We start from the raw sequence: 17,471 nt of genomic DNA on the forward strand, positions 1-17,471 counted from the left end.
CTCTTAAGCCTCTTAAAAGTCCTCGTCAGTACTCCTAACAATTTTGGACCTTAAGAGCTGTAGGGTATCAGACCGAATCAGTCAATTTAAGATTCGATCAAGAACATGGTTGAAACACGAGGAGCCGAATTCCACAGGAAGGCCCAAGACACAGGATGTTTGTAAATCAGACCCTGGCGCCACAAGCCTGAAGCAAGTCCACCAACTAGCAGCTTTGAGCAGCTCACAGCATTAAAACAAAAGAACACTTATTGGCAATTCAAAGGAGATTGTCAATTTTGGGGCAAGTAACCAAGATTAATGGTCAAAGACACAGCATATCATGATTCATGACCATAACATGAGGAAAATCATTAGTAGAAACTGCTTTGGATTGGTTTCCCCCACCTAGAAGACAAGAACCAGACTGAGATTCCTTAGGAGACCTTTTAACCTCTCTGGTCTTCACAGAACATGTCCTTATGTTCACAGAATGGCACAGAAACTGTCTTTTACAGATGTAGATGCACCAAAATGAACTCAGAAAGACTTATAAACGAATATCAGTCCATTGCTTAACTCCATATCACGTATGTAACCCACACATTTGAATGTCATGTTCTAATCACTTATTGTGTATGTCTTTTTAATAACTATTGAATAGCTTAAGGGTTCATATTCATGTTTAGTATGTGTGTGTTTGAATCTTCTTGCTTGAAACGTTTCTTCCAATCAATTCTTTGTCAAATGTATCGTATTCTTGTTACAGAAATCATGTCCAAAATTATACTCTGCAAGAGCGGGAAAATTTGGACCATGTGACTGATAAGATAACATGTTGATTGGGAGGAGAAACATACAACACCCCGAGCAAAGACAATATCTAATTGGTCAAAGACACCATTTGGGAGGTGGCCAACAACCCGGTTTAAATGCTCAGGACACCGTCAAACTATGCTTTTAGTTATGCTTCAAGTCATCACTTTTAGCCATGCGGCTTTTTAGCTTTCAGCTTCTAGCCTTTTTGCCACCGCGTTTTGACTGCTTTTTAGCGCTCTTTGAGCGTGCTCTGGCTTACACGCCAGCAGCTCCTCTAAAACCATGAGGAGAAAACCCATCTAGTCTCGTTACTTCTATTCTTCTACTGTACTTTCTTTTCCGTTGAGAGTTTCGTGTTCTGAGTTAAGTTTTGCCACAACAACGTGTCTCCGAGGTGACTGCCTCAAAACTTTAACCAGCCCACAACTCCGCATCTTCAGCCAATGCCCAACCATTGGCTTCCCAAGAGGTCACTTCAACGACTACTGAACTTCCAGCCAATCAGCAATCTCTGGAAACCCCCTTTCTTTAACAACAAAGGGAACTCTTATATTGAAAAGAGAAGTATCTTGTGTTTTGTTCTTACAAGTTAACGTCTTAAACTGTCGATCTTGTTACTGTGCTAATAAATAGTGTTTTCATTATACTGCCGTGCAAAGACAAAAGACCGTAACTTCGATTTTTGTCGAAAATGAGTTATTGATATTTTTGGGACATTCAAGACATCATTTATCATGTGTATAAGTATCTTGAGTCAATTTTGTTGTTTTTCCGAGAAAATAATGGGTCGTCTCAACCGTAACTTTGAAAAGCCCCGGAGAAACCAAGGCAGAGCACCGTATAGCACCAGTTACGGCTCTTTCACTTTGGAACGCTCAAACTGAGTTACGGCGTTCTGACTTTGCTTAGCCATTCGTCAAAATGAAGTTACGGTGCCGGCTTGGAGTTATACGGTGTTCTGCCTTCGTTTTACTGTCCATTAAAGTCTGCCGCATTTTAATTAAGGTGTAGACAAGAGAAGTAGATAGATCGCGATCTACCAAACAGCTCCATATAACAAAATACTGTAAAGACTAGAGACACCAGGCTGTCACTTCTAGTTGATGTCACTTCTAGTTGGACTCGTGTGGACTCGAATGCCGTAGATAGCATGATAAATCCTAAAATCAGTAGCCTACTAACAGTTCGCAATTAAATCCATATCCTTTACGGTCAAAAACAAAAAAACAATACAGTCATTACTACTGTCACACCCCTGTGGACTGTTGATTGTGGTTTCTCCCTCGGTGTCCTTATTTGGTTGTTCCTGTTCTCATTTGAGTTAATTACCTCATTGTGCTCACCTGTCTGCCCCTCGTTATCTGCCCTATATTAGTTCCTTTCTCTTGTATTCTAGTTTGTCGGTTATTGTGAATGAAATTCCTCCTCCTCCTGCTGAAGCAGGAGGGCAGGACTCTCGAGGACCATACCAGACCGTTCCTGATGGTTGCTAACGTCACCAGCTATCCGGACGACGTGCTCTGTGCTTTCTATGAGGCAAGTCTGAACACCGAGTTGTAATGGACGCTATACCCAGTAAGGTATTATGTCGTCTTAAAAATGAATGTAATGAAAACCCTAATCTGGATTATATAACTAATTCAGTTTTTCTTGGAAATATTTAGGGTGGCCGCGGATCCTTAAAAAGTCTTCAAGTTTTCCTAAAATAAGGCCTTAAAAAGTCTTAAATTCAGATTCAGTAGGTCTTAAATATTTTTGGTCACATTACCACAAACATTTCTCCAGTCTGACGAACCCAGTGAGTGTCTATCAAGAGTACTTTTCCCCCCCGCTGTAGTTACCGCGTCCTCAGAGAGAATTGCGGTTACAGAATACAGTCGAACACCAGCTCGCTGACCAGCCTCCGAACAACTTTAAATCGGTTAATGCAAGTTTACTGAAAAATGGCTTGAGAATTGTACTTGCCCGACAGGACTAATATTACAGTATTGTTTAAGTTCATTGATAAAATGTAAAAAATTTGGTTTACCATCCGACCACTTCATTTTGTGTATATGAAACTTCCTCATTACAACCAGTAATTGAATAATATACGCTTTATCCTTTTCTATCCCATAATCATCAACATATATCATTATATCAGACCCACCCAGTTTAACAACTGTATTAAGTTTTCTTGTAATGAAATTCTCAACATCAACCCAAAATATCTTTGTATAGATGCAATGAAAAAATAAATGAAAAATAGTTTCTTTTTCTTTACTACAAAATTCACAGGAGTAGTCAATATTCAATTTAAAACGTTCCAATAGATGTTTCACTGGATAAATTCTATGCAATATTTTATACGAAACGTCCTTTACTTTATTAACAAAGAATTTATCAACCATTCTCCAAGCCTTACGCCAATTTAAGTCTCCAAATATTGATGACCAGAAAAATCTAGCTGGAGGATATGTAACATAATTTACTAAATTTCTAATGTATTTATTTGGTATGTTGTTTTTTAAAATATTTCCTTACTTCATATTTAGTGAGCTCCCAATATTTCCCAAAGGTATTCATTATATTAGCCTGAGTCCAATACCTATCAATAATTTCTATTGCTTTCATTTTGAATGTTTCATTTTCTAATAATGTTTTATTAAGTTTCCAATATCCTCTATCTGCTTTATATTTACTTGAACCATATAATATGCGACTTTAGTGGGAGAGTTTAACATATCGTGCGCAGAAGTCGAACAATGTATAACAATAAAATTGGCCGGACAATAAAACTGTTTTTTGAGTGATGTTTCATCCATTGAAGCAGATGAGAGGAGATGTTTTTGGATGGAGGAGACGTCACTCTCAACAAGTAAGTGTTTTATTATATTCTATAATTATATTTATATATATTACACATATAATTATGTATATTATACTGTATATATTGAGGTACATGTTTGTGTTTTGCGGTGTTTTTGCTAACTTCTCTCTTCGAACTGTTGCCTTCTGGCCGGCGCTACAGAGCACTGAGCACCAGAACAGCCAGACACAAGAACATTTTCTTCCCCGCAGGCTATATTCAGCCTGGACAATTAATCTTTCATAATTATACATCGTCCATTTATATTAAACTGCACACTTTGTAAATAACATATCTGCGGATGGAGGAGACGTCACTCTCAACAAGTAAGTGTTTTATTATATTCTATAATTATATTTATATATATTACACATATAATTATGTATATTATACTGTATATATTGAGGTACATGTTTGTGTTTTGCGGTGTTTTTGCTAACTTCTCTCTTCGAACTGTTGCCTTCTGGCCGGCGCTACAGAGCACTGAGCACCAGAACAGCCAGACACAAGAACATTTTCTTCCCCGCAGGCTATATTCAGCCTGGACAATTAATCTTTCATAATTATACATCGTCCATCACGACTGACATAGTTATCTGAATTATTTATATTAAACTGCACACTTGTAAATAACATATCTGCACACTAATAACATCTGTACATTTATCTAAATACATTTTTTCCTATACTTCTATTTCTGTTTATAGTCCATTATTTAATGTTTTTTTTTTTTATTAGTGTTATTACATCCCTACTGTGTTATTCCTATGTATGTCTGTACTTTCTTCTGCACTGGAAGCTCCTGTCGTCAAGTCAAATTCCTTGTGTGTGTAAACATACTTGGTAATAAAGCTCTTCTGATTCTGTCATGTCTGTGTGTGTGTTTTATGATTTGAGGTGTTCCTGCTAACTTCTGTTGTGTGTGTTGCTTTTTTTTTTTTATATCACAGACAATCATCTGACATTGAATTGAATGAAGTCTGGGAGCCAGTCAGCAAAAAACCATATACCGAGGGACAGGATGACAGCACCAATGAAAAAAATCGTAAAAACACACTACATAATGTGTTTATGCTTCAGTTACTATGTGTCAGCAATTATTGACAGTGAATCGGTTCAAGAACAGCATGCAATTTACTTTGGGTATGCCTTTTTCAGGCGTTTTAGGCTAATTTGACAGGAATGCTAAGGGGTTTTAAGGGACTATTTGAATGGTTTAATAAAATTAGGCTCTGATATATTTGGTGATCCTAATGGCATTATCTCCGACTTATGAAAATTAACTTTACATCCAGAAATAACTCCAGATTGTTTGATCAAGTCAAGTGAAGTTAATTCAGGTAATGATATTTGCGGATTAGTTATGGTTAGCAAAATATCGTCCGCATAAAGCAGTATCTTTTGTTGTCTGTTACCAATACTAACACCTTAGATTTTTTGATTGTTTTGAATGTAAATTGCCAGGGGTTCTATTGCTATGGTAAATAATAGAGGGTCCCTCTATGAAGCACAAATGAGTCGGAGAGAACGCCGTTAGTTAACATGGCAGCCTAATGCGGAGTTCACAGGATTATCAAAGTCGTCGGATCACCGTTGTTTTCACGCTGCACGACTATCTGGGGTAGCATTCAGTTGCTGCTGGTGTTCACATTGCACGATGGATCGGCGACAGGAGTTTACACACTGCATGATTTTACAATACGAAGAATCGCTGCCCTGTATCTTGCTCTCTTATTGGCTGTAGGTCATCGCCGATGTATTATTCAGTCAGAACTCATTTTACACCGCAGGATTTTGAATCGCCGACAGCTCCAGATATTTAGCATGTCAAATGTTTTACAGGCATCGGTCGATTCTCTCAAATCGTGTCTTTGATATTGTCACAAATCCAATAATCCCATTGTAAACTAATGGTGCGTTCAAGTCATGTCGGATAGATTGTATTTACGAGTTGAACGCACATGAAAACGTCCTAGTTTTGGAAAAACAAAAACAAAAAAAACCTGCATACGTTGTCTGATTGAGAACTTCAATGGAAGATCAACAAAGCTCCATTTGTAGCAGTCCCACTTGTATAACGGTTTTGCCTCCTGTGAAATGTAATTAATTTTATTTTTTACCAGAAATGGATTCTGAATGTAAAGGAGAAACTGGTCTCCAGGGCTGAAGTGCACAAAACGATCTCTGAAGTTTCCAGTTAGTTTCTGTAAGAACTCGGCCATCTAACATTGCAGTTGTAGTGGACAGCACATTCCAGGGCCCAGTTTAGGGCGGGGCCCCTCTCTGACCACTATTGTGCTACATTTTGATTGGATGTTGGTGGACTAACATAAGCAAACTGTCCTACACCATCAGATAAAGATGCCAGGACAACAGCCAGACACCTCTTATAGGGCAAGAAGAAGACCTTTGTTACAAAGCCCGGGAAGGGCAGGACTTCTCATTGGTCAAAATGCAGTTTCTGCCCTTCACCCACCAACAGACTGATTCCTCAGGTTTTGGCCTGTGACCACCATAAAAATTCCTGAGGACCTCTGGATGCAGCAGCAGAGGGTGAAATAAAGAGGGATTACAGAGTTCCATCCAAATCCATTCATAACTATGTTCTCAAACCTTAAACTGATGCAAACTACAACACACACATCTTTTATTTATGCAGAGAAATAAGTATTCTCAGTGGCAGCGACGCGTAGTGCAACATCTTACACAAACTCTATAGACTAATGAATGCATGCATGAAAGTTCAATCTTCTTCCATCATGTTTGGACTTAAGGTGTTCGTAACATTGCCAAAGGTATTCTGGTCGTGGTTTGGTAAGTGAATAATGCATTGGTAAAGCTTTGGTGACACTTTTCTAAATGTGTGTTTGGACTATGCAAATAAGTTCTTAACTTGGTCGATCTGCTCGACCGCAGAGAACGTAACTATAACTTATCCAAACCTCTTCCAGAGACCTTGGCATTGTTGTGTATTATCAGTATATGATATATCTAATTTACATTAGATGTTATATAGCCGATTGCAGTTGATAACAAATAATCTTTCAGGTATTTGTTTCATGCATAATAAGGTTCCTCACCTTATTTGTTTCAGAGTAGCAACAGTTTATCTTTCCAGATAACGTAGCTCTGGCATTGCAACACCCAACATAATCTTATGCATCTTATGCACTTTATTCCTATTGTATTCATGATATTCATTTAGTAGTTGTTGATTACTCTTGTCTATCTTTTGTTAATAAATCTATTTTATTACACTTGTGTCTTCCTTGTGTTGATGATACAGAAAGAGGTTCTACAAGTTAGAGATCCCACCAATCTTTCTTATGTGATGTACTCATAACCACACCTTAAGTGACACGTGATCCAAATATCATAACGTCATTGGTGACGCGAGTACCCATCACTACACTATTTCGCCTCCCTAGGTTGGCGAAAGCAAAATTCACTACCCAGTGAAGCACTACAGTAGGTCACAGTGTTTTCTTTGTGCAAAAAAAATATTCTCGTAGCTTCATAACAGTATGGTTGAACCACCGATGTGACGAATGCAAGCAGAATCAGCAGAAAATAAAAACAGACAATAACAATAAGATAAAATGAGTATTGAATTTAATCAATTATTACTCGGAAGCAAATACAAAAATTGAAAATGAATGAGACCGATCTCTCTACTGAGAGATCTTAGAGAGTCAAAGCATCTAAAGAGAAGAGAAGCAACGTGTCTGGTTTCAAAGCTACATGAATGTATATTTTACATTTGCATGGAAGAGTAGAAGTGGAAGAGAAACTAGATGTTCTAATGAAGAACAAGTTAAAGGTGGGGTAAGCGATTTTTCAAAAACACTTTAGGAAACCGATTCGGGCCGAATAGCAAAACAAACTCGTAGCCAATCAGCAGCAAGGGGCGTGTCTACTCATGATGTGGAGGAGAGAGCGTTCAGTGCACGGGACGGACATTAGCAGAGCCGAGCGACAGAAAGATAGAGATGGCGGATAAAAAAAACAAAAGAGGAAAACGTCTGCGGAACAAAAGAAGGCTTACGGCAAGAAGTAGGACCCGTGTAAATATGGGATCAGCTTTCCAGCGCTGGAGAGAACTCAAGGAGCGGAAGGCCTGCGATCGGACGCCGAGGTTGCTTTGTTTCTTCTCGATAGATGAGTAACACTGTGCCTGCGCCGCAACAGCTAAAGTCTGTCTAGTACACTGGACGCGACAAAGCCAACATTGAAAATCATTTGAAATTTGTGTCAATACGTCATGAATAGAACGCAGCAGCAGTTTTGCTTTGTTTCACAGAACTAATCCGTTGCCTGGGTTGTGTACGTATGTGTGGGGTGGAGCTATCAAAATAGGGGCGAGACACTTTTGGGGTAGGGGCGTGTTTGTTTTGGTGATTTCAAATCACTTACCCCACCTTTAAAAATACTATCAGATTCACGTCTCTTAAAAGTGTCATGGCCTCTTTTTCAGCTCCCTGAAAGTTTTTCCAGTGTGAATTTTCTAGTGTTCTTTCAGATCATCATCTGTAGTAAAAGACTTCCAGCAGTTAAACACACACCGCCGTGTCTTTTCTGCTGTAATATTACGAATGAGTCTTCTCCTCGCGTGAATCTTCGGGTGTTTCTTCAGGACTGATGCTCAGTGAAACACTTCACTGCACTGCTCACCGTTAATTATCAGAACGAGAAGGCAGATGTGATTTCAGAGCGAAATTCCCAGTGTGAACTCTCATTTAGCCTTGATTCACACTGCAATCTTTTTTTTTTACACTGAAGGCAGGTGACAGATTCTTGTTCACATCCATCAGGTCTAAAAGAAACATTAAATCATTTCAAATGAGAGACAAACGTGAAATGAAAAGTGATGAAAACCCAAAAGTCAAGATCACTGACGAGTTCACTAGTCATTTTAATCCAACAAATCTGCTCGACAACTGCTGTGCACGATTATGATCTATTTTAACGTCATGAAGATGATTTGTGTAATACATCACTAATTTGGTCATGAAACTCTACATAGTTTAGGCTTTTAATGTAATCTGCCAACAGTCGCATTGTTTCCTACACAGCACAGGCTTCTTCAGCATGAGGAATGAAGAATAAACACCGATCTGTTTGTTCTTCAGAATCATGACGTTTCATTCCGCAGATTCTGAATCAGATTTCATTCTGCTCTCCTTCTGCTGTGATCTCTGATTGATTTCTGGATCTTCTGCCAAAAACAAACATTTCATTTTTAATAGATATGATGCGAGATAAATATTTCAGTTTATACACCAAGTACTAAGACTAATTATATATTTAGTCAATTATACCCATTTTAGGGTATAACTGCATTTATGGAGTTGTTATCCTGCATCATATTTGTCATCAGTCAACTATATGAAATAATAGTTTCATTTCAGAAAATTAATTACATAATGAAATACTTTCAAATAATAATGGTAATAATGAGATACTTTCTCATAATAACATGCAGTACATCCCATAATAATCAGATACATTCTCACAATAATGAGATACTTTCTTTTAATTATGTCTCAGTATCTCATAACAATGTTAAAAGATTAAAGCAGATATCAAGCAAACAACAAAACGTCCTGTTGCTCAGTGTGACTGAAAGGAATCTAACTTACTCAGAAGAGACTTACATAAAGATGAACAGCTTACAGTGATTTCAGACTGTGATTGTCTGTTTTGTATGAATGAATGAAGAAGATAACTGGATGAACCTCTCCTCACACGGTTCGCAGTGGTTTCTCCACTGCATGGATCTTCATGTGTATCTTCAGGTGACTTTTAAAAGCGAAACATCACATGTGTACGCTTTCTCTCCGCTGTGGATCCTCTCATGTCGTTTCAGATTTCCTGACAGACTGAATCTCTTGTCACAGTATGAACACTTGTGAGGTTTCTCTCCAGTGTGGATCCTCTGGTGCAGGTTTAAACAGCTCGCTGAAGTAAAAGTCTTGTCACACTCAAAGCACATGTAGTCTCTCACATCAGCATGCATTTTCTCATGTTTCTGTAAACTTTGCAGCAGTGGAAAACTCTTTCCACATTCAGAACATGAATGTGGCTTCTCCTTCGTATGAACTGCCAGGTGTTTCTTCAGGTCTGATGCCCAAAGAAACGTTCTGCCGCATTGATCACACGGGTACATAATATCTCTTGTGTGAATCCTCATGTGAGCATGAAGGTATGATGATAGCTTGAAGCTCTTCCCACACTGATGGCATGTGAATGTTTTTTCTCCAGTATGAATTCTTATGTGATCCTCAAGACGTTGTTTTTATGAGAAATTATTTCCGCACTGATCACATGTGAAGGGCTTTTCTCCAGTGTGAACTCTCCTGTGACGCTCAAGATGATGCTTATGTGTGAAACTCGTCCCGCACTGATCACACGTGAACGGCTTCTCTCCGGTGTGAACTCTCATGTGAAGTTTAAGATTACGTTTGGTTGAGAAGCTCTTCCCGCACTGATCACACGAGAACGGCTTTTCTCCCGTGTGAACTCTCATGTGTCCTTTAAGGTTTCCTTTTTGTGTGAAACTCGTCCCGCACTGATCACACGTGAACGGCTTCTCTCCGGTGTGAACTCTCATGTGAAGTTTAAGATTACGTTTGGTTGAGAAGCTCTTCCCGCACTGATCACACGAGAACGGCTTTTCTCCCGTGTGAACTCTCATGTGTCCTTTAAGGTTTCCTTTTTGTGTGAAACTCGTCCCGCACTGATCACACGTGAACGGCTTCTCTCCCGTGTGAACTCTCATGTGAAGCTCAAGATTATGTTTGGTTGTGTAACTCTTCCCGCACTGAGTGCAGGTGAAAGATTTCTTGGCTCTTCTTTTCTTTAAAAATGTATTTTCAGTCTTCGAGCGACTCAAAGGTTTTCCTCCAGGTTTGTCATGATGTTTCTCCTCCACTTCACTCAGTTCTTCACTCTCCTCGCTCTCTTCCATCAGGTCTGAAATGAAAAAAAGTTTACATTCATTTTCAGTAAATCTAAATAATTCAATATCAGGAACATGAAAGCACATGCAAAAAATGCATTGACTGTGGCAACTTTAACATTTGAAAGGATACTATGGCAAAGTTATCGCTTTCCTTACTCAAACTGATTTTTTTCTGTGAATATATGGTTGACCTGAAGAATGAAAGCTATATCATACACTTGGAAAATTATGATCTATATCACTGCTTATCGACACTAGGGGTGTGACACACTTAGCTCACGAGATGAGACAAAATACAGATACTTGGTTCACTAGAACGAGAACGAGTTTTAATACTATTTTTAAGAAATTTTCATTGACAAAATATTTGTCTTAGTTACAAAAAGTAAAACAATGCAGTTGTATTTTGAAATATTTTAACTAATCTAGGGCTGTAACTAATGATTATTTTGGTAATCAAGTAATCTACTGATTATTTTGACAATAGAGTAATCAGATATTTTTTAGTAACACAAACAGACCTAAATGAAAACCAGGCTTTAGTATGACTATTTATATATAAACTAACGATGAGGCAATAATAATTGGCTCAAATAAAAAAGTATGAAAACCAAATAATTATATGGTTTTATTGAACAACACTGTAATATAATAACAATAATGTAATATGCCTATAAATAATATGAACATAACCGACTTAAGTACATTATGTATTATAACAAATACCTGCAGAGGGCGCCAACGGCCTGGTGACGGTTCACTTTACGGCGTGATTAAACGATGTTTAAATCCATTACATTTTAATATTTGGCCACATGCAAACTCAGAAACTTTTATTTTGAAATCGCGATGTACAATAAATGGCATATTTAGGCATAGGTTGATGTATTCTCCGGTGTTGGCAAAGGTTTACAAATGATTTACGTTGAAAATCTAGTGAGATAATGCACACTTGTTTTCCCAGATGAACGTTAAGCAATTCAAATTCACAGCATATGCAGAGGAAGAGTTTAGCCCCTTTCACACATAAATTACTGGTAAGTTACCGTTAAGAGATCATGTGTGAACAGGACCTTTTCAAAAATCTCGGTAAATTTGTTCTCGCAATCATATCGTTCTTAAGGAGATGACATGATTACTCTGACCTGTTTACAAAGCTCCGCTGCTTTTTAATTAGTTTTTCTATGTAAATATGCGCTAGATTACGGAGCCCCTAAAGGGACACGATGCCTTTCAGTTAGTGCTGTCAAACGATTAATCACAATTAATCGCATTCAAAATAAGTTTTTGTTTTACTTAATGTGTGTGTACTGTGTATATTTATTATGTATATATAAATACACACACATGGAAATATTTTCACAATATATACGTGCATGTATTTACATGCATATATTTATATTATATATAAATATATTTAATATATAAACATAACATATTCTTCCTAAATATATATGTGCATGTGTGTGTATTTATATATACATAATAAATATACACAGTACACACACATATATTACGGAAACAAAAACTTTTATTTTGGATGCGATTAATCGCGGTTAATCATTTAAACATCTCTGAAACTTTCCAAAAATTAGGTACATTGATCTTCCTATAATTATTTTTAAAACATAAATACAAATCACACATTTCGGTAGTGAGAAGTATTAAATATATTAAATCAATGACACAATTATCGAATTGTAATATTATCAAAATATGATAATATTATCAAAGCAAAGATGCAGTAGATCACTTCCATCAGCATCCCAAAGCTTGCACAGTCCTTTACCTCTTCCTGGATCCACATTTCACTCGCTAACATTAGGCAGCTTTCATTTATAAGCTGTTTATTATTGAAGATCGAATTATTTTTCACATGCATAGCCTGATGTATCTTTCGCATCCCAAATATTGGTAAAGTGCAGAGAGTAACGAGGCAATTGGAATTCGCCAGTTTACTGCTATTTTCACAAATAATAGTCCTATTACTAAATTACCAAGTTGAATCATTTTTTTTTTTTCAAATTGCAGAATGCAATTTGACTTTTTTCATCTTCTAAGCAAAACTTAAATTTGAACTTATTAGTTATAAAATAACATGAACATCCAATAAAGACAATTAAAAACACAATAGACAAAACAACAAAAATAAAGACGAATGATGTTTGAGAGGTAACACGTCTTATTCCAGTAGTTATAAAATAACTTTATATACAGTTTAATCAATTGAATATAATATATTTAATGCAACAACACATCTATTTGCATTAAAGCCCTTTTCTCAACAAAAAGTGTTTCTAAACTAGTGTTTCGCGATATTTGAAGTATCGATGTAAAATTTGTGCACAGAAAAACTAGAACTACCAAATTTTGCTATGAGTTCGATTGCATCATATAATAATTGCTGTTAATAGTGTTCATCGTCTGTTTGATTGTCTTTAATTGATTTTTCCGTACATTTCTGCCATATGTACATTAACTGATAAGCTACCACTAAATATTGTAGAAACTTAATTTGCTGCAAAGTTGCTTTGCAACTATTTGTATCGTGAAAAGCAAAAACAAGCAACAACAACAAAAAAAAAGGAAAAACAATAAATGGTATGGTTTTACAATAAACTATAATACTTAAAACATGAAAATAGTGAAAATTTTAATTAAATAAAAAGTGTTCATTGCTGTATTAAATTTAGACCTGCTCATGTTGCATCATATTTCTTTTTACGCGTTTTTACAGCATTGCATATTATAACCAATCACACATGATTGTGTTGAGCTTAGGAATGCAATGTCCAATCAGAAGCGTTCAGATGAGCCATCGCTGAAACACTGAAGTTTTGAACAAATTCTGACTGCAACTCGCAAATTCTCCCATTATAAGCAACAAAGTGCAGATGTATGCACGATGCAAGCAAGATATTCATTTATGATAAAGTGTACGCGCAGCTTCAAACGGGTTTTGAGTGCTTAAACTCTGGCTAGACTGAAGTCAGTGATCTTTCATGTAAATGTTCTTTGCTGGCTTTCTCTATCATTTACTCGCTGTTTGAATACCTGTGAAAATGTGAATACCTGTGTTAGAATTAGAATGTTTTTCCTGAATTGTGATCAACTTCCGTCATATTAAACTATTCCGTGGTACTTGTCTAAACAGATGGGTTTATGATGTGTGTAGTTATATACATTATAGAGTACTTCAGCCTTACCCTGCAGTTGGTTCACCCTCCGCCTATGGGTAAGATATTTAATTTGTGTATGTATATATGTACAGTATATATATATATATATATATTTTTTTTTTTTTTAAATAGCAAATCGCAATTGGATTTTTTTTACCCAAATCTTGTAGCCCTAAATAGCTGGCACTGAAATAATGCTGAGTGTAAGGAAGACATTCAGTTCAAGCCACAGAATCCCCCTCAGCCTTTCACAGCATTTCCTTACGTACTTAAATGTTTAAATAAAGGTGACTTGACTTGATCTAGCTGCTCAGACAAAGACAAACATTGGACAACTGGACTCCGCATTGACCAGGATCAGAGACTTGGGGAGTTTGGATGGAGACTGTGGGAAAGGACACACCGTCTGCAGACATAGCATCTCTAAACTTCACTCAGTAGGGTGTCTGTGTTCGTCCATATCTCAGCAGATCAAAGTACTTAATTACACAGTCACTTATGACATAATTTCCCCCCTTTAAAATCATCTGGGCTCTTGTTTTCAGCACAATGGAAAGACAAGAAATTGATCCATTGTCTCAGTTTTCACACAAACTGTGCAGTGCTGATCACATTCATTAACATGGTTACCAAGGTTACTGTGAGAAGAATAATCTCCATAACTATAAAGAACTTCTAGAATTTATGTGAAATGCACATTTATTAACTATAAATCAGATTTTGCTTTAGTCATTACTTGATACATTCTGGTGTTTACGGTTTATAACTGAAAAAAAAAACAACAACAAAAAACGCAATGTTGTAAACTATATTGAGAAATGTAATAAAAATTGTGGTTTGTTTGCAAAGAATTGTGAACCAGATATAAAATATATATAAAATAAAAGCGGTAAACTAAGTCTGACCTGATGTTGATGTTTCTCAAACCTCCCATTACAGATCTTTTGTTAAAATCCCCACAAAAACAACATTTTGTACCCATTTCATAGTTTAACTGTTTATCTAAATCTGATGAAGTACTGCACTGTTTGCAGAGAAGCATTTAATTTCCTCACGCTGAACTTTATACTTACACACATCCGAGCTTTTAATAGTATAGGCCTATTGTTAGTATTATTTTTACTTTGGATAATCTCCTAATATGATATATCGTCAGAGCTAACTATTATATTTGTAGGCATTATTAGACAGATAAATACATATATTACAATTAATTGATTTATCGTTAATAAATATTATTTAAGGTTTTAAAAGTGTGAAATTATTTAAATTAAAATGGAACAAATAATTACGCAATAATTTGAATCGTAAGTTCTAAATAAGTAAAAAATGTGATTACTGGTTCAGAATCTGATTAAGGCACACCAACATATACAGAAGAGTTCTTTAGAAAGAAATAAAAGAATCAAATAATTGTGGTTTGTTTGCAAAGAATTGTGAACCAGATATAAAATATATATAAAATAAAAGCGGTAAACTAAGTCTGACCTGATGTTGATGTTTCTCAAACCTCCCATTACAGATCTTTTGTTAAAATCCCCACAAAAACAACATTTTGTACCCATTTCATAGTTTAACTGTTTATCTAAATCTGATGAAGTGCTTACATCTTTATAACATGAATGAATGAGAAATCAAGAATAAACACCAACCTGTTTGTTCTTCAGTGTGTTTGATTCTGCAGGGCTCTGGATCTCTCATCTTCTCTCTGTCCTCTTTAATAAACTCAGTCTTTACAGATTTCAGCTCTTCCTGATGATCTCACTGATGATGAATTCCAGCGTGGGAGGAGCTTCACTGATGATGAGTTCCAGAGTGGGAGGAGCTTCACTGATTATGAATTTCAGAGTGGGAGGAGCTTCACTGATGACGAATTCCAGAGTGGGAGGAGCTGATCTGCCAAAATCAAAAATACATCACTGAGGTCACTGAGGTATTTTTGTAGTAATAGACAACAGAAAATAATAATGTAATCTAAATTCTTCCAAGTATAAATAGTATAAATAAAACAATTGAAAGCATAAACTGAGATGTAAATAACCGGGTGAACTGCACTGTTTGCAGAGAAGCATTTCATTTCCTCACGCTGAACTTCATACTTACATACATCCGAGCTTTTAAAAGTATAGGCCTATTGTTAGTATTATTTTTACTTTGGATAATCTCCTAATATAATATATCGTCAGAGCTAACTATTATATTTGTAGGCATTATTAGACAGATAAATACATATATTACAATTAATTGATTTATCGTTAATAAATATTATTTAAGGTTTTAAAAGTGTGAAATTATTTAAATTAAAATGGAACAAATAATTACGCAATAATTTGAATCGTAAGTTCTAAATAAGTAAAAAATGTGATTACTGGTTCAGAATCTGATTAAGGCACACCAACATATACAGAAGAGTTCTTTAGAAAGAAATAAAAGAATCAAATGTACAATAATACTAATGTGTTCTGTTGCAAGTTCACGTACTCGATCTCATGTTCTCTCGTGGTTTATGGTTGAGCTGTCAAGTTGTCGTGTGTTGAAATAATCAGTTACAAGCCTTTTACAGATTTTTGTTTTGTTTTCATGTTCTTTTATTATTTTGCCTCGTTGAAGGTGGCAACCATAATGTTGATGCCAAACCAGCTTAAAGTGGCAATTTACAGGAGATCTGAAGACATCAGCTTAATAAATGAGGTGCAAACAGGACTATTGTCATGAAATAAAGAGTGTTTTCAGCAGCTGTTAATATTGATGAGCCTCAATCAACACTCGATCATCAGCAGATCATCTCACTTTATTCTGTTAGAACGAGTCGGGATATATGATGAAAGCCTATAAACATTCTCAGTAGAAAAACAAGAATGTTATTTCTCACAATACGTATAAAACATAATACAAAAACAAACTCTACTGTAAATAACTGATCTACAGCACCATTTCTGATAACTACATACAGTACATTGCATTAATATGTTACAGTTTTACAGAAAGAATGACCATAAAACATCTTCAAATAAAGCGCACACACAAAGCAATATTTAATGTTTTAAGTGTTAATTTTGATTCATAATTCACTATATTAATGGCTAACGTGGCTCATTATCGGATCAATGTAACTCCAGCCATCGCTGATTCAGTATATTTTAACAAAGTGACTAACAGATTTGATTTGCCAAAGATTAAGAAGAGTAGAAATAAGTTTGCATCAGCAAAACTTGGGAAATTTCTAATCTAATGATAAATGTGAATATAGATATATTTATGAAATCTAACACAAGAAATATTGCTCTTTTTGAAAGTTTTATGATCATTGTCAGTTTCTGTACATGAAAACTGTGAAATGTTGATGATCGAATTACTCTATAGCAATTAATGTAGTTATTAAAAAAATTCAACTATATTAGGATTCATATGAATGTTAGACTATAGGTTAGTTATTGTGTGTGTGTGTGTGTGTGTGTGTGTGTGCGCGTGCGTTTTTGTGACAAATGAAGACATAAATTTGTATAACGACAAAGGTATGACATAGGTATTACAAGGAGAAGGTGACTTTTCAGGACATTACCCCATGTCCCCACTTTTCAAAACGCTTATAAATCACACAGAATGGAGTGTATTGAAAATCTGAAATAGCACAAAGTTTCCTGTAAGGGGTAGGTTTAGGGGTAGGGTTGGTGTAGGGCAATAG

General features: G+C 36.0%; 1 protein-coding gene across 1 annotated transcript in view; it reads right to left on the reverse strand.

Annotated features, from left to right (window-relative positions):
- Positions 1–9,933: 9,933 nt before the first annotated feature.
- The window catches only part of LOC107680187 (gastrula zinc finger protein XlCGF57.1-like), a 964,523-nt gene continuing 956,985 nt past the window's right edge, over positions 9,934–17,471 (reverse strand). Inside the window, exon 3 of the mRNA XM_016475973.1 lies at positions 9,934–10,430. Coding sequence (XP_016331459.1) covers positions 9,942–10,430 — 489 coding nt within the window. The 3' untranslated portion in view covers positions 9,934–9,941. The remainder of the gene's footprint in view (positions 10,431–17,471) is intronic.

Source organism: Sinocyclocheilus anshuiensis, unplaced genomic scaffold, assembly GCF_001515605.1.
Source record: "Sinocyclocheilus anshuiensis isolate Anshui unplaced genomic scaffold, SAMN03320099.WGS_v1.1 scaffold492, whole genome shotgun sequence".
NCBI classification, from domain to species: domain Eukaryota; kingdom Metazoa; phylum Chordata; class Actinopteri; order Cypriniformes; family Cyprinidae; genus Sinocyclocheilus; species Sinocyclocheilus anshuiensis.